General features: G+C 35.9%; 1 protein-coding gene and 1 long non-coding RNA gene across 4 annotated transcripts; both read right to left on the bottom strand.

The window, feature by feature from the left end:
• Positions 1–2,154: 2,154 nt before the first annotated feature.
• On the bottom strand, positions 2,155–5,100 carry LOC110940757. 3 transcript variants are annotated; one of them, XR_002593524.2, is made up of 6 exons: positions 4,640–5,098; positions 3,974–4,033; positions 3,669–3,790; positions 3,519–3,589; positions 3,223–3,339; positions 2,155–3,145 (listed from the first exon to the last, which is right to left on the bottom strand). It is a non-coding gene; the product is annotated as an uncharacterized LOC110940757 (long non-coding RNA). The 3 variants fall into 3 exon arrangements; XR_002593526.2 differs by lacking the exon at positions 4,640–5,098 and adding an exon at positions 4,520–4,563; XR_002593525.2 differs by lacking the exon at positions 3,223–3,339 and having other exon boundaries at positions 4,640–5,100.
• Positions 5,101–12,589: 7,489 nt separating this feature from the next.
• Positions 12,590–14,313, bottom strand: LOC110940759 (codeine O-demethylase). Its single transcript, XM_022182323.2, has 4 exons — positions 13,995–14,313; positions 13,507–13,754; positions 13,110–13,440; positions 12,590–13,000 (listed from the first exon to the last, which is right to left on the bottom strand). Exons 1-4 carry the CDS (start codon positions 14,247–14,249, stop codon positions 12,764–12,766), a joined length of 1,071 nt encoding a protein of 356 aa, XP_022038015.1. The 5' UTR covers positions 14,250–14,313; the 3' UTR covers positions 12,590–12,763.
• Between the last annotated feature and the right edge of the window lie 4,063 nt (positions 14,314–18,376).

The raw sequence follows: 18,376 nt of genomic DNA, 5'->3' as shown, positions 1-18,376 counted from the left end.
AGTGTTGAGCTTTCTTGTGATGTTGAAAAGGTTAAGCGATCAAAGCCTCGCAAAACCATACATTGGGGTCAATGTATCCCAAGTGTGGGGATGAGGGGAATTTTTTGAGATTTTTGAAAAAAAAAATTAAATCAAGCGAAAAATGTGAGAATTTGAACACCTTGAATTAGCCCCAAATGATGCACCGGCAACCCTTAATACCCATTTATTCTTGGTGAGAGTTGAAGCCACATATGTAAATAAATAATACTTATCTTTGATGAGAGTGGCAACGGGTGGGGGTGCATTAGAACTTGTGCCTTGATACGGTTTGAGTCGTTAGTTGAATATGAATGCGAAAAGGATAAGGTCATCTAGGTAGCCTCGTCATTGGTGTGAGCGAGTGTGGGATTTGGGGGGTTGGACCTCATAAGTTATATATATGAGCATGGTAGTGAAAGGGGCGGGGGTTTGGACATTTAGTTGCCCAATTTTGTGCCTAAAAGCCTATCGTTTGTTACCCCCTAGCTAGTTACTTAAAAGTTTACCCGATTTAACCCGGTCTTATAGTGTTAGTGGTTGTTTAGTAGTATGTAATTTTATTTAATGTTATGTATTTTGTTGATTGCTTTGAAAAAAAATTAGAAAAAGAAAAGAAAGAAAAAAGGAAAAGGCAATGCAAAATGAAAAAAAAAAGAAGAAGTGATATTTAGTTATCTTGTACATAGTAGTTAAGCTTGTTAGTTGTTTGTTTATTTTATTGTGTAATAAAAGACCGGGTTAAATTTTTCGCTACTTCATATATATTCCATTTCCTACCCGTACACCTAGCCACGTTAATTACAACCTTAAAAGCCCTTGGATTTGCATTCATGTTTGGCATTTGTTAGGAGAAGGATTTATTTAGGTACAAGCCTATAGTTGTGCAACCACCCGTTAGCCTTGGTGTGTCTAGCTCATAGTTGCTAGTGCTTACTTGTTGCCGAGAGGAGAGACATAGCGAGGGTTGCGTTATTTTGGGTGTTAAAAAGGGGTTAGTAAAAGGATTGCATGTTTGCGCTTGATTTATGTTGATTGCTTGTTTTAAAAACGTTTTGACGAGTTGCTTGGGACAAGCAATGGTTAAGTGTGGAGATGTGACGGGTGGTCCATAGGACAACCCTTAATCATGTTAAAAGACGAATTAATACTTCACTTAATCGCGTAATTATCTTGAATTAGATAACTACGGTTGTTTATGTTTCAGGTGCGGTTCGGGAGCTAAAAGGGGATAAAACGCAACTTTGGATGGTTTGGAAAGGAACGGGTCGCGTATGGAAGGAACGAAGAAGCAAAACCCAACATTCAGGGCTTCACCGTAAATTACGGTAGCCACCATAATTTACGGTGGCCCTGAAACTCATGATTTCCTCACCGTAACTCAGTAGCAAATCACCGTAACAATTTGTCGTCCACCGTAACTTACGGTGGCCACCGTAAGTCACCGTAACTTACGGTGGCCACCGTAAGTTACGGTGGAGATGACGGAAAAACTCGTAACTGCCCATTAAAACAGTTTTTAGTGGTGTCTTTTGGTATTATCTCAGGATTGGACGTTTCTCTAAGGTTCTAGGATGATTTTTGCCTTTGGCAAGTGGTTCTAAACAATTTCTAATCATTCGGTTTGTATTTTCTTTTCGTATGAACTTGGATATTGAAATTATGATGATTCACCAAGCCATGTCCGGCTAAACTTTCGGTGATCATCTTAGGTGAAGGTTTCTCTTGAACTCTTGTGTGTTTATTTCTGAATTTCTAGAATGACAACATTGTGTTTGCTCTGATTATCATGGTGTATGAGTAATTGATTGTAGCTTGTTAATTGGTATTGCAATTCTAGTCTAATTCATACGTTCTTGGTGCCGTTGCAATCGAGATATCACGGGAAGGGTTAGGGTTGGATATTGATTGATTGATCATCGGGAAACGACCTCGCATTCATATAATCCGAGTACTTTGTTCCCTTTTATCACAACAATTGTTTATACACGAGTTATGTCCATGTAACTCTTTCTAGTTGGAATTTTGCACAAGTGTTTAAAGAAACTGAATCCTAAGATGGTCATTCTTCCTTAATCTGTTAAACAACCAATTTTGATTTGCGAATAGTTAGTAATTTAGTTCTTAAAAAACAAACAAACCAAACTCTTGATTTTTATTTCTGCAATTTAGGTTAATTTTAGTTAAAGTGCAAAGCTATAACATCAACACATTTTCCACATACTCCCTGAGTTTGATACCATTTACCACTATCTATAGTTGTTATTTGGATTAAATTTGTGTGTACCACGATAAGCACGTCAGGTCTTTGTTGCTTGGCCTTGACTTTCGAGAAAGTCAGGCACTTCGAAACGTAGACAGCGATATCTTTCTTCATGCCCAGCCACCAGTACTTGTAGCGGAGTTCCTGGTACATCTTATCGGCACCGGGATGAATAGAATATCGAGACTTATGGGCTTCGTCCAGCAGAATTTGTCGTAAATTGGTACGCTTGGGAATCCGAATTCGGTCCAGAAAATGGAATATACCATTCGATTTATTTTCTAGCTGGGCGCCATTGTTAAGTATCCTTTCCTTCTTCAAGGTGCCTTCGGTAAAACAAACATGCTGAGCGTCTCGGATTTCGAGATGGTGTTGGGCTTGAATATTACGAACGCTATGCAAATAGCTTCGTCTTCTTAGAGCGTCAGCAACGACATTTGCTTTACCAGGGTGATAACAGGTCTCACAGTCGTAATCGTTGAGAAGTTCTATCCATCTGCGTTGGCACATATTCAGTTCTTTTTGGCTGAAAATGTGTTGTAGGCTCCTATGGTCGGTGAAGACCGTACACTTGGTACCATAAAGGTAGTGTCGCCAAATCTTCAACGCAGAAACAACTGCGCCTAGCTCGAGGTCGTGGGTTGTATAGTTCTTCTCGTGGATCTTGAGCTGACGAGAGGCGTAAGCGATAACCTTGTCTAGATGCATGAGAACACAACCAAGACCAAGGTTCGAGGCATCACAATAGACAATGAAGTCATCGTTTCCGTCGGGTAAACACCAACTTGCACTTCGAAGACGGCTGCACAAGGCCAGGAGGTACAGCTGCAAGAAACACTTACCCAAATATACAGCTACTTAAACCTGCACAATGACCCCAATTCAATACATGTAAAATGTCTCTGGATTAAAAAAACAAATTGAAAAACAATGTTTCATACCCAAAAGAATAAAGCGCAACGCATGGACCCGCTCCAACCCGGCTTAAAAAGTGACTCGTGTTAACCTAAACATGTTTGACCCATTACCCATCCCAATCAACCTGCATGTCTTGTCACCTTTAAAAGATATATACTTGGTGAGAAAAGGCATATGACATGGCACGCTCATGCTTGTTGGTAGCTTGTCATACCATACTTAGACTTATGATTAAAATTTATAATTAAAGATCAATTAGAAAATCGCTATTGTTAAACGATTTTCATGCATCAAATTACAATGAGAGAAAAAGCCGAACCTAAGGAAATGCGTTTTTAGAATGGACAACTGGAATTCAAGAATACTTGAGGCTGGTACAGTTGGCTGCAACTGCAATGACCATTTCAATTGAAAATAAAATAGCTTAAATTATGCAACACCACATCTATAGGTAACAAACATGGTATACCATTTGTTAAAGACCACCCCGATACGATGGACCTGCAGCTTGTGCTCCGACAAGCTCGCTACCTCGTTTTATAACAGCAATAAGACTTTTCCATGCGGCAAATCAATTCGACCGCGAATTTACTACATCCAACATAGAAAACCATCATGTGAGAACAAAACAAAGATTAATGACGTGATTTGAAGCTTTGAATATCAACTAAAATGATTAGAATTTGAATAGTCATATTTATAAGTACAAAAACAGAGATGTAAGCTCGTAGAAATTATATTAATTCAAAGCTTTTAGAGATGAGTTTTACTTACCAAAGTTGAAAGACTCAGCCCAGAAGACCATCTTTTTTTTTCTCTTCTCTTATTCTTGACCTACAATGTTAAGAGATAGATTTGTAATCTGAAATTTTATTTAAAGTCCCAACAGGCAAACTAAACAAATTTGAGTATTAATCTATTCCAAATAATAAACTTTAAATTATCAATTTAAGGTTAATTGGAAGATAATGCGTAACAAAAGGAAGAGTGCAAGTACTTAAAAACTTCATCCATCACCAAAATTAAAAAAAAAATCATAAACCACATATTTGGGCTTAGTAAAAAAATATATTAAACACTAAATTCCTTGTGTGGCCCTTTCTACACAAATAATAATTACGTGAGTTCTTAGAAACCACTTAACCAAAGCACCTTACAAAAGAAAATCCAGTTTTTTTTGTTCTTCCCCCATGAGAAAACTAAAAGATGGTGTGGTGGGTTTTTATCTTTTGGTTTTGTTCAGGATATGAAAATTTTCAGTATTTAAAAAAAAACTAAATGAAATAATCACAAAAAAGGATTATCAAATTGCAGGCTTACTATCTCAATGAACAGCATCTCCAGAGCAAAGAGCAAATTTGTCCAGAGTAAAATAGAACAAAATTAGGGTTCAAAAGTTTAATGAAATTTTATATAATATGCATTAACCAATGTTGTTACCTAATAATGAACATCCAATATTAAACCCCAGAAAGTCGATTTCACGGCCGGAACCCTAAGTGCCGCCATCACGGTCGATCTTCAAAGGTTCCATCGCCGCAGTTTTGTCGCAAACCTCTTCCATAACACGATGGCCATCATATCTAAAACCAGAGAAAGGAAGAAGCTAGAACCATGGAGTAGAGGGTAGATCTGAAAAAGTATTCGTGGTTGGTTTATGTTCAGATCTGAAAATGTTTAGGGCTTTTGAAATTTGAAAGCCCACCCAAGATTTAAGGGTGATTGAAAGCCAGTGAAATTCATTTGTGCTTTTGAAATTTGAGAAAGGCATATCTTGAATGGCCAAGAGAAACGCTAGATCTCCTTTTGAATCCTTTGAATCGCCTGGAGAGAAAGCATGTCGATGGGGGCGGATAAAATGTAATGAGAATGAGAAACCCTAAAATTGATTTGTGTACCCGTGTGTTTTTTGAGTGAAGGGTATAATTGGGATTGTAAATTATATTGTGCTTTAGAGGGTTGTACAGCATGCTTTAGGGGTGTTTTAAAGAAATTCATATGACCTTAAGAAGTCCTTTAGATATGCTTATTAATATAGTATATATATATGTGTGTATATATATATATAATGTAAGTATTTATATATATATATATATTATGCATCAAGTACACACAACTAAAATTCTAAAGGTTAGAAATTTTATGCATCGATACATATATATATATATATATATCTGTGTGTGTGATATATATATATATATATATTTAGTAAATTATATATATATATATATATAATATTTTTTATATCAAATTAAATAAAAGTAAGTGTGTATATATATATATACATATATATATGTATATAGTATATAGTATTAGGTTGTTCTCTCATCATATTTGTAGACGAGATTCTCTCCTATGCGACGTATCATATTTCCTTCCTCAATCAAATCTTCACCCTAGTGGCGAAGTTCGACTACGTTTTCGTGACTCATGGGGGGCATTATGGCAGGTGCGGATTTGTTGTAAGCTGGTTTGGGTTCTCCGTATGGCATGTAGGGATATGGATCGTTCATTAGGTTTTGAAATGCCCAATCATTAGTCCACCATTGTTCTAGTGGGTTTGGTGCTGGTAACCTGGGTATTTCATTTGGGTTGAAAGCTGGTTTTGGTAATTGATTTTCATGATTTGGTTCTGGGTACATTGGTATAGGTGCTATGGGTTGCTCTGGGTATAAGGGTAATAGCTATGGTTGTGGTTCTGCTAGACGAGTAAGGTCGAGTATATTTCCTGCGGTTCAGAATATATCAAGATTGGCTAGTCTCCTATCCAGTTCTTCCCACAGAGGTCTAGTTACTGGAATCTGAGAAGTTTCTTCAGCTATAGTTATTGTTGCTTGTTGGTTTCTCCTTTTTCTTCTCTTTTCTCTTTTCTCCTTATTGAACCATCCTCTTTTCTTAGGTGGAAAAGCTTCCTCAGATTTGGCTCTAAAAACAAAAGGTTCATCGGAATCAGTTACGTATCCGGATGCTGTATCAGATGGTCCTTCATCCATTGGAGAGTGGGACAAGTGACGATAGGCGTCAGATGAATTTTGATCACTCATATTGTGAACTCAAAAATCATCAAAATAACATAAAAATCATAATATAAATATTAAGATTTACTTATACAGAATAACACAGAAGTTATTTTCATAATTTCCTAACATAATTGTTTAAAATTTAGGTATTAAAAGAACACCTAGATGGCTTAAACCAGTAGCTCTGATACCACCTTCTGTCGCAACCCCTGACCCCACCCTGGGAGCGGGTGCCGCGAGTAATACGGGTGGTATCGGTGTTTATCAATTTTGAAGTGGAATTAAAACATCAGGATCGCACTTAGGAAATAATTTCAAAGTTTGCAAAACACCAAACTTTTTATATTAAACAAATGGGTTGAAACCTATGTTCCATTTACAATATATTTATAGGGATAAACCCTAATTGCTGAGAACATAAACTTCTTTTTTTATTCAAGTAACTTATAGCCACTTTATTTAAGGCTTCAGTGCTTCATAGCTGGCTTATAATAGCTTCACAACAAGTTACCTGAAACGCGTTTTAAAAATATTTTAACAGCAAGAAATACTAGTGAGTACATTCCATTTAATGAAAAGACACATTGTTATATTTTACAATATCAGGATGGAGATTACAATGTTTTTATCTAACAAAAACTCCAAAGTACCTGTCACTCGACGGATCTGTGACTACGGTCATCTCACCCATTGGCTAGCCCTTTGTCAAATGGTGAAGTTATATCAAGTAATGTATACAAAACCCCATAATACCGGCAGTAATTTGTAGAATACAAAGACTCGATCACTATAAGCATAACTGAAAAACATTTAAGGTTTTATAAAGCAATTTGGTAAAAAGAGATAATGACTTTCTAAACTTAGGTTTTACTATAAGTTTCCTGGTAATATTTTCTGATGATTTTCTTGAGTTCCTATTAAAAATATACAATGCATGTGTGTTAGTATAATACCGCAATTCAACTTTATCAATACGTCACGAGATCAGAACCCCAACGTAGTTTACAAAGCATAGCCTTTATCAGGCAGAGCTTTGGCATCCGTTGCTGGGTTCAAGATCTCTCTGACAGGGTATCGAATCAGTTCAGGGGTTAAAACACTTACAACGGGCCAGAGCTTTCTGATTTTGGGGTATTATTTTCGTTCTATATGTTGAGAGAAAGAAAAGAAAGTTGAACGATTGAAACTGTGGCTGAAACGTTCTATTTATAGGTGTTCTGAGACATCGTCGCTCCCGACGGAGCTCAAGTCTAAGCCCGTCGTGGGCTGCCATACCCTCTAGCTAGGGTTTAGGGCTGACCAATCATTGGTAAAGACTTGACACGTATACGATACGTGTCCCTAGGAGTGTCCGGCAAGTTATGGGGTCTCCGCGACCCACAGAGGATTTCTCTTGGTCTGTCGTGGGCCGCGACAGAAATATAAATCCTATTTTTTCTTTTTAAATTAAATGACGATACGCGAGTTCGGTTTTTCAATTACGGGGTGTTTCATGGATATTTTTGGAGGGTTGTTATATTCCCTCCCTGGGGACGCATGCTTGTGAAAGAGTAGTGAACTCACCTTAGTTTGCTCGGTATGACAACGTACTTCTAGCGTTAATTCGTGGTTAGGTCCGTTACACGCGACCTAAGGTTTAAATAATGTATATACATACATGTGTACGGTCATGCAATACCCTAAGTGTCCAAAAAACAATGTTAATGTGATCATATTTAAAAGTTTGACAGTAACGAGTAGTTTAGTTGGTGACACGTTGTGTGATGCTGAGAACCTTGGATGTGTCGTTTAATTCATAACTCGATACATTCAGTAACTCATATATTCATATAGCATGTATTATGATTTCACTCAATAACATGTGCCACACTATATTCAGTTAGCACATAATATACACCCATTACATTGATTAAGTCTTAGGTCTTGTAGGCTATTATAAGAGATTCATCGAAAACTTTTCCAAGGTAACACAATCCCTAACCATGTTAACAAAAAATGATAAGAATTTTGAGTGGACCAAAATGCAATGGGCTTTCCAATTATTGAAAAAAAAGTTGTGTGATGCGCCTATCCTATCCCTCCTTGAAGGTATGGACAATTTTGTAGTTTATTGTGATGCATCACATCAAGGTCTTATTGAATGTCTCACCCTGGAAGGGTGTGGCTAGATTCGGAAAGTGCGGGAAGCTAAATCTAAGATATGTTGGTTCCTTTGAATTCTTGGCAAGGATTGGTCCCGTGGCTTATAGGTTCATGTTACCCGACAAACTTAGTGGGATACATGATATTTTCCACGTGTCGAATCTTGAAAAGTGTCTCTTGGATGAAACCGTTGATCACCCCTACCGACGAGATTCGTATTGATGATAAGCTTCACTTTATGGAAGAATTGATCGAAGTCATGGACTGGAAAGTTCAGAAGCTTAGGTGTAGCAAAATCAAGTTGGTGAAAATGCATTAGAACGCAAAGTGTTGACCAGATTTCACATGGGAAAGGGAAGATCAAATGAAAACAAAGTATCCCCGATTATTTGAGAAGCCTCCTATTTAGGATGCCTTGGCTTGAAATTCAGAACCAAATTCTTTTAACAATGGAGAATGTGACATCCGACAAAATTTCAGGTGTAATTCTGTACGACGTTAATAAAATAATTAGCGAATTTAAGTATATATTTATATTAACTAAGGTTAATTGTGTACCAGAAAATAACGTAGTCCATTAGAATGCATAGGATTGCAGCAGTTTAATTAAAGACGTGAGGTGATCGCATGAGTATAACTAGTCCGGAATGAACGTTGCTGATAACAATAAATAACCAAAAACAATCCTAGATGCCCGGGAAATAGAATAAATGGCATTTATAAAAAATATAGGATGTTTTAGAAGTACAAAATTCTAATAGAAAACATAAAAAGTAAATATCCCGGTAACAAAAATAAATTCGCATAGCACGGCTACACGTATAACTCAAAAATGCACCTAACGAAAGCATATATAAACAATTGACACTTGAACTAGTCAATGTTTAAATATAAATATGGCATTAAAAATGGGGTGTGGTAAATACACCCAAGATAAGGATTAACATACCAAAATGTCAAATTTAGTAATGATTTAGTAATGATTAACTACTTTATTATATTATTTTATTATAAAGTCAAAAATAATAATTATGTTTTATTATAAAGTCAAAAGTAATGATTATGTTTTTTATGTTATTTTATTTTATAATAATTTTGTTACTTTTTAATATCAATAAATAAATAATCAAGACACTTTATTTTATAATATTTTTGTTACTTTTTAATATTTTATTATACAATCATTAGTATTAATATCAATATCAATATCAATAAATAAATAATCAAAATTGGTGAACAAGATGATTAAAGTGGGAGTTATAAGGCTTAAACAAACTAAAATGGATATATTAGGGTGATAACATTGGGTGTGGGTTAGGATACTGTTGTTGATGATGTTTTAAAACCTTGTTAAGTAACAAAAGATTGTTTTAAAAACATAATACGTTAAAGTAACCTAAGTTAGTTTTGATGAAAATTGGTGAATGGACTAAAAGACTAAAAAAAACATAAAAAAAGTGACTAAGTATATAATAATGGCATATCATGACAAATGGAAGAAATAATGTCATAAAAATGTTCATGGGAAGAATTGGTTTGTTAATGTAAGTTGATGTTTGCTAAAGGTTATAAGCTTTAAAATCTAAAGACTAAAAATGTAATTTTTGAAAGTTAGAAGTTCCAAAATTAACTTTTGAAAAGTTAAAAGACTTAAAAGTAATTTTGGAAATTATGAGGGTTTTAAAATGGAAATTTATAAGAGTAGAGTCAAGAATATAACTTTTGATAGTTTGGTGTCAAAAATGTAATTTTGACAACCTTGAGATATTTTATGAGGATTTATGGTAATTTGGTGAAATTAATAAAAATAAGATTATTTTTATAGAAAAATGACGTTTTATAAAGTTTAGGTTATAAAAACGTGAAAGTTGTAGAAAAATACAAAAAAAAACTATGTTTTTATAAATAAAGCGAGTAAGTAAAGTTATTTTTATACCATGAGAAATATATTAAGAAATTATGGGAATGATAATCTCGAAGAAAACGTACTAATTGGAAATCTAACAAATTAACCAAAACAAATATGTTTCGGGGTTAACTTTGATAAGTTGAACGACCGGAATACTACGAGAATAAAACACGACATATTGGACGAAAACTAAGACGAATTGACATACGTGTATGTATTACTTCCTAGCTACAAGCTACATCTTAATAGTGTTACGTCCCAAAAGAATGATATATTCTAGTATGAAAAATATATATATTATAAACAAAATATACAAGTAAGTTTAAGGGCGGTGGGGGCGGTCGGTTATAGCTCCGTCATGGCCATTTTCAATGCGTGATAAGATAACAATTCCCACCGCCACCAGTTGTTTATAACGCGTGATAAATGCAAATATCTTTAACGCGTGATTTTTTCAACGCGTGATGGCCAGATTTTGTGAGGGTAATTGTTGGTTGGGGGAAATTGTTGGGTGTGGTGGTGAGTGATGACCATTGCCACTAAAAAAGGTTGTAAGTGATGAAAAAATGGTTGATGACGTGGCGGAACATGATTGGATGCTTGTGAGTGATAGAATTCTATCACTAGTGACCACCCCCACCCTAATGGATGAAAAGTATGAGTGAGATATTGTGTAAAAAGAATCAAGTATAAATATGTATAACTCAATTTTGTACGGGGTGTCATAAGTATATTTGGGATATATATTCTTAATAAAAATTTATAAATACTTACTTCGGACAAAATCTCTCGATCGACAAGAACCTATTATATTTATCCTAATGGGAAGATAAATATATGGTGAAGTGAGTCGAGTGGAGTGGCAAATGGAAACATAATATAAGCTAACAAATATATACGAATATATTTGTTACAACGGTCATTGACGTAGAGGAACATGGGCAAATGATCGGGGTTGGAGAAATGAATCTGAATAACTTGTACAAGATTAACAAGGTTATTTATTTAGTTACGTGTAACTCGTAACGGGTTAACCTATCACTAGCAGGCCTCTGATAGGATATCTTTAATTGAACGGGGAATATATATAGTGGTTTGGGAGGTGGGGTACGACTTGTCGGTTAAGACACACACTATTGGACCGGTGTCATGTTAAGTTAATTAGGACACATGTAGGTGGTCTTCCCTCAGATTTGGGCTAGCTATTTTCTGTTTTTATTTACGTATTTGCTTAAGGTAAGTCTTCACGACCCCTTTAAGACCCCTTTACGTTTTAATGTTTTTAAACGTGGGGAAACATATGTATGTTAAAAAGTGTAGTAACTTGTGGAAACATGAAATTGTAGATGAGATGGGCGCATGGGTAGCAGTAAAGTCACAGGGGACGTGTAGTCTCACTGTAACCGTTAATACAAAGCAGTGTAGCCATAAGAATATATGAATAGTACTACTGGATCTTGACAAGACCCACCCTGGTTGATTAGCGTCAACTCGGAAGGACCAATGGGTGCAATGATATTCCGAACTAGTTGTTACCATGAAACAACATGCAGGGCAATGTAATTAGTCTTGGCTTTGGTTATGGGTTCATGGGAATGCCATCGACCTAAGGATTTGCAACCCTAATTTATATTTTGTACATTTCCTATTTCTGTTGCGCACACTAGTTTTCAGATAGTGGTATTTATTTAAATCGAAAACCTGTGAACTCACCTATATATTTTATATATTGACGATTTTTAACATATCTTTCACGGAAATCATGAAAGTGTTAACCAGACTACATGGCTAGGGTATGGAACGTAATGGCGATCGGATTTTTGGTTGGAGGATTTGTGTTTATTTTTCATAGCCTTGGGAAATAGATGAAAATCCCCTGTTTTGATAAACAACTTTTAAATACATTTTTGGACATGTATTGTTACTTGAATATTTTTAGATGTCTTAATTAATATCTTTTCTAAATTATGTGTTTGTGTAATCTTGGTTGTGAAACATATCTTTTCACACACACCATGTGTTTCCGCCGTTGTCGTGGTGTGACATACACATAATTTGTTTTTCTCATTATGATTAAAGATTTATGTTGTGCAAACTAGAGATGATACATGATCAATTTGGTTTCGCATATGATTTCTCAGTGTACTTCTAGTAAGGGATAAGATTGATCCACTAGTTAAAGTTGATATGTAATTACAGTGTGACTTAACTCCCTAGCTGTATGCGTAATTAATCGTTGTCATTGATACATTTATTTTTGAATCCAGAAAATGATAAAATTCTTTGTTTAGAAAAAAGGAGAAGGATTACGCAGTCTAGTAGTTCAATCCCACAAATCTTTTTTTAGCTAAATGACATCCCACAAACAAATTCTTATGTTTAACAATGGTTTCTGTTCTTATGTTGGCGACAACAACAAAATAAAAACAAATAAAAATGGACAAAATGAACAAACACTTAAGAACAGATGTAAAGACCATCTTCTGAACATAGTTAAATCTTGCAAGCATCAATTGATCTCGTACCTTCCTGGTAATTCTTTAAATAGAAGTCGAGAGAAAAAGTGACGTTCTTGTATAACCTTGGCGTGTCATCCGTAATCAGCCCATCTATAGGTCCAATATCCTTTTCAGTTTGAGGCATGCAGAACATAGCCACAGTAATCCTTTGGTCCTTTTTGTGTACGAACACTCGATGTATCGGGCTCTTGAACACTCCATTACTTATTATCTGCGCATGTACATATCATTCATCAAATATTTGCTGATCTCCAAACAAATCATATTTTCACAAGAAAGATTGATCTAGAGTTTTCACATTGACATAAAAAAAAGAATACCTCCATTTGATCGCCGACATTGATGGTTAGAGCATCGGGAACAATAGGGACTCCGAACCACTGACCATCTTTCAAAATTTGCAGACCTTCAAGCCCTTTATCTTGCAACAGAAATGTGATGGCTGAACCATCAGAATGTGGCTTGAGTCCCAACACTTTATCAGCCCATGGACAAGGAGGGTAGTAGTTAAATCTTCCCAAAATTTTTGAATTTGTTGTCCCATATTGGTCTAAGAAACAATTCTCCTCCAAGTTCAATGATCTAGCCATGGCTTTAAAGATAACTTCATTGATCAACTCAACTTTGGAGCAATATTTATCAACCACTTCCCTGAAACATCAAAGATGCATGTTCAACTTGACATTAGTTTTTTGTGGTCTTACGAGACCGATTTACCTGAAGTTAGTAGGATTTTGAGGCCAAAATTGAAGCCTTTGTTGATCTTCAGGAAGAACAGAGAGAAACAGTCTGTCAGTCCAATCAAGAGTTTGGCGATCTGAGAGGACCATGTCATTTCCATAGCCTTCAACATCACCTTCTTCCCTCAAGCATTTTTTCTTCTCCTCTGCTGATAAATTGAAGAAGAGTCTGCTGATTTCGCGAACTTTATCCAAAAGGGGACCTTCAATTCCATGGTTAATTGCCTGAAATCCGATCAAATATCAATTAATCAGTAACACAAACTCCGACCAAGCGGGGTGGAACAAGGGGTCCAGAGGGTCTGCTGACTCTTTATCACCAAAGTTTGTTGGATTTATATATTTTTTTGTATGAAATCTGATATTTTCTTAAGGAAAGACATAAGCCGACCCTCTGATTAAAAAGTTCTAGTTTTTCCACTAGCAAGAAGTGTTAGATAGATGATGTATAGAAAAAAAAAAAACCTGAAAGCACCCCCAAGTGGTAAGAGCTGTTTTAAGCCTATCGAGCTCCAAATGAGATGAAGTTAAGAGGCTAACATCAATAACAGGAATCTCCGTTTGAGAAGACTCGACAGTCTTGGTGATGTTACCATACTCTTCATCTTCTTTACAGATAAATCTTTCTGGCAGCTGGTCATAGTTGGCCGCTATTTGGTGAACTTGAATGGTCACTGACTCGCGGTTTACCGGAGCAACACCTGACTGGGATTCAACCATGCCTCGGCAAATTAGTGAGTGATTAACTATCAAATTGATACATATAGATGTGACGATGACTTTGAATTGTGTACTCACCTTCCTTAAACTAATCAAAGTTGACTTTCGTATCAAGATGATCATACGGTGCTTATTTTTATTCTAGCCATACTATAAAACAAACAATACGACTACAGTAGTTATTACCAGTTATATTTTGTCTTTTTTTTTTCCTGAAGTTGATACCCGTTGACAATTTCATATAATCAAACCCATCCTACAAATACAACATATAATAATATTTTTTGGAATGGCAAACTTTTCAATACCTTAATTTTTTATAAGGATTTGAACCCACAACTTCACATTTGTGAAGAGGCATCATACCACTAGACAATAAGTCATAGGTACAACATATGATAATTATGATTTTTAGTAACTAACACTATAAGTTTATACATTAATGTGATACAGCATATTACCGGTTTGTTGTTTTTCTTTACTGAAAATTATAGGTTCCATCAACATTTTGTTGAGTCTTGAAAAGTTTGGTTATTTTCATTAGCCGGCGATAGAAGATGTGTAAAATTGTGTTAAAAACGAATATTGTAACCCCTTTACTAAAAAGATATTTATAAAAAATCACTTAATACCACCATTGAATACGCATCAAAATTATATAGATGGTGTCATTTACTTTAGTAAGTCATCCATATCATTAAATAATCCATACATATCATAGTTCATTCTAGAAGTTAAATCATCAAAAAATTTGATACATATTCATCAACGATGGCTAATAAAAAACAAAACGAAGTAATATTTTAGGTTGATTATATTATTAAAACATGCGTTAAAACATAAAAACCCTAATCATGTTTATCAAGCTAAAGCATAAGCATGGACATAAAATTAGGGGCACTTAGGGACACTTACTTGTGAGAAAAAGGTTATGTTCACAAACGTTAATGAAGCTATAATCCCGTTATGATATTCGTGGTTCCACTTTAAAGTGTCTTTTTTAGGATGGATTAAACTTAGTAAGTATGTGAGAGATTGATTTGGTGTATGATACATCTATTTATTCTCGTCTTTAGAACACCTAAAGGGAAACCCTACATATTCTAACATAATGTCATTCCATTAAATAATGACTTATACTTAATAAACATATAATATAACAATGTCAAATGGTTAATCTAAATTATATGACCAACTAAGACCACAACTATTTGTAGAAGTCTAACCTTCTCCCACTTGACTAACTGAACCTTAATGATGAGTATTAAGTAACTTTAGCAAAGTTTAAAACACTTATCAAGTCTTATGTTGAAACTATAGCAGAGAGTTACAATCGATCGAATTGAGCTTAATTCGAGACCCCCAATAGTCATACTAAAGTCTCAATATAAAGCACTTGATCATAAATCCAAAATGACTGAAACAAAAACCATAAGGTAAGCAATTATTCTATATAAGTTCTCTCTATAAATCATAAGGTGTGCACAAACATTAGTATAGACAAAATAAAGCATTTAAGGAAATAATAATCGTTCATACATAGTATATGCTTTCATACAAGGTCTTTACTGAAACCCATTCTCATTAGAAGATCTTGGAAAGTTCACGGTGGTAGACATTTAGTCATCAGATCCGCTAGCTCTGTGACGTGATGGGAGTGTATGGATTTTTAATGTCTTTTTAAGTACGTTTTACTCTTTTTACCAAGCTTTATTGTGACAACCCGGGATTTCAAGTTCTTTCCTCGACGTATCACTTGTTTTGTAACCTTGTTTTGACAATTTGTTTTATGTTATGTCTTGTGTATTGTTTGAAAGATTAGAGTATTCTGGTGATTAGTTGATTTAATGCGTTATGTTAATGGTTAATAAGTAATCAAATCAAATGGCAAGAACCCTTTGTGATGAAGATGGACTCTTCGCCGCAAATCTGCTCGACGAAGAATGAGTCTTCATCGTCACCCATCTCGACGAAGTATGAACTTCGTCGCCCGGGGAGTTCGTCGCCAGAAAGGATCTTCGCCGGCCCAGATGTCTTCGAAGCCCAGGAAGGGCCCAGTTCACTAACTTGAGCATACATCACGAAGAGGGTTCTAATATATCACATAACTGACGCATTGCAAACCCTTAAGACCCTCTCTAAACCTAGCGACGGCAGCAAACCCCTTCGAGGCATCATCTCCTCGGCTAAACTTCCCTAAGCACGTTTTCGGCGCTGTTCTAACGCGCGACTTCATTCTCTCTTGGTTAGTAGATCCGTACTTGTGTTATCTCTTGATTGTTGTTTATGTGTGGACTTTGTATGCGTATGTGGCGTATGTGAGATGGTCGTATGGTTTAGGGTGATTGTAAGTAATTCTGTTAGCCTACTGGTGGTGCAAATCTGGTAGTGATCTTGGTAGCAAATATTGTATTTAGGAATGCTTGTTAGGATTGTTTCGGGATGGGATACTTGAATCGGGATCGAGTGGCTAAATAGGGATTGGTAAATATCTGGTAATTCATGCACACAATGGGAAAAACAGTGATGAACGGTCATTTGGGAACATACGTAAGTAACGTCTGACATATTGTTTGATCTGTAAATCATGTTAATAATTTGTTAACTGTTGATATGAAATACATGGAATGGTAACTGTCTATGAGCACAACGACAAAGGATGTAATTCTTCGGTTACTGGCCCTCGACGAACCTTTAGGGATCCTTCGTCAAAATCATCCTCGACGAAGAATGACTCTTCGCCGAGGGACTCTTCGTCACACTCAATCCCGACGAAGGTTAATCCTTCGTCAGGGGATTCTTCGCCAAAGGGAGTTTGTGGGAAATGCTTCATGTGTGTAAACAAACAGAAACTGTGTATGTTATATATATATATATATATGTCAAGGGATACGTGTGTTTGTAAATGCTATCTAGTACACGATAAGAATGCTGATTAAGAATGAAAAGCCTGTTTTGACTTGTGTAACACTCTCATGGGATACGTTGATTTGTATGAAGACTGAATACTTGCTATATGTAATACTGTCATCTTTGTGGTCTGTGTGGAATACATGACTTGGTTGATTATGAAACTGATATTATTGGTAACCACGGTAGGGTTGGTTGACTAACTGGAACGGGTAACTTAGTATACCGAGCAAATCTAAGGTGAGTTCACTACCCTTTTTTAAGCATGTGTCTGGGGAGAGACATTTGGTAGGTATTCCGGGGAGGAATACTGGGTTATTGGGTTTAACTGGAACGTTAAACTCGGGATGTTGGTTAATACACTCATATCTATCATTAAGTCGCATCATATACCAAATTGGTTGCCGGGGAGGCAACAGGGTTATTAGTTGATAGCGCTATTAGGTTTGGCACCCTCACACCGTACCGGGGAGGACGGTCGTGAACTAATTACGTTAACCACTTGACCGATGTTTGATAGAGCATTGGGGAAGGGCAAATAATCTGGAGCCATCTACGGTAATCGAGTTATTAACAACATCGAATCTTTGAAATGTTTTAAACTCATATCTGGTAACTTAACGTGTTAACAAACTTTGAACTCACCAGCGTCGTCTGACACACTTATCTGCATGCTTGTAGGTCGTTAGATTCATGGATGGAACTTGCTATCTGGGTGTGCTGGAGTGGTCATGGGTCGTAGCTCTTGGATACATGTTCATTGGTTTTGCACATTGTTTTGAAACACTGGAATAACTATTTAAATTATGCTTCCGCTGAACATATTTGTTTTAAGTTGTGTTTTGGAATTACTTTATGAAATAAATGGAAAATTTGATTTAATACTATGTTGTGGTTCAATGTGATTGGTGGCTGGATCCTGGTACGTCACATGTCCCGCGGCGTTTCCGCATGTGGTATTTTGGGGGTGTGACAGTTTGGTATCAGAGCCACTTGTTATAGTGAACTAGGTTTTAAAACGCTTTTATAAAACCAGACTATAACCGAACAGTTTCGAAATTGACCATGACACTCAGCTCCAGATTGTAAGGTTCGTCTCTCGTTTACTTATTGCATAGCATATCTAGTGTACACTTGTGTATGATGTTGCGTGCGATTGCACACAATTAGCACTACAGATTGAATTCATTGTGTTACTTGCCTATGTTATGTGGTTG

The sequence above is a fragment of the Helianthus annuus genome, chromosome 5, assembly GCF_002127325.2.
Source record: "Helianthus annuus cultivar XRQ/B chromosome 5, HanXRQr2.0-SUNRISE, whole genome shotgun sequence".
Lineage (NCBI taxonomy): Eukaryota > Viridiplantae > Streptophyta > Magnoliopsida > Asterales > Asteraceae > Helianthus > Helianthus annuus.
The sequence above is the reverse complement of the archived record's forward strand: the minus strand, read 5'-3'. Positions and strand labels throughout refer to the sequence as shown.

Coding starts and splice junctions, on each gene's coding strand:
- LOC110940759 (XM_022182323.2), bottom strand. CDS start 14,249: ATGGTTGAATCCCAGTCAGGTGTTGCTCCGGTAAACCGCGAGTCAGTG. Junction 13,441..13,506: donor CAAAATCCTACTAACTTCAG/GTAAATCGGTCT, acceptor TTGATGTTTCAG/GGAAGTGGTTGATAAATATT. Junction 13,001..13,109: donor ATGTCGGCGATCAAATGGAG/GTATTCTTTTTT, acceptor GTACATGCGCAG/ATAATAAGTAATGGAGTGTT.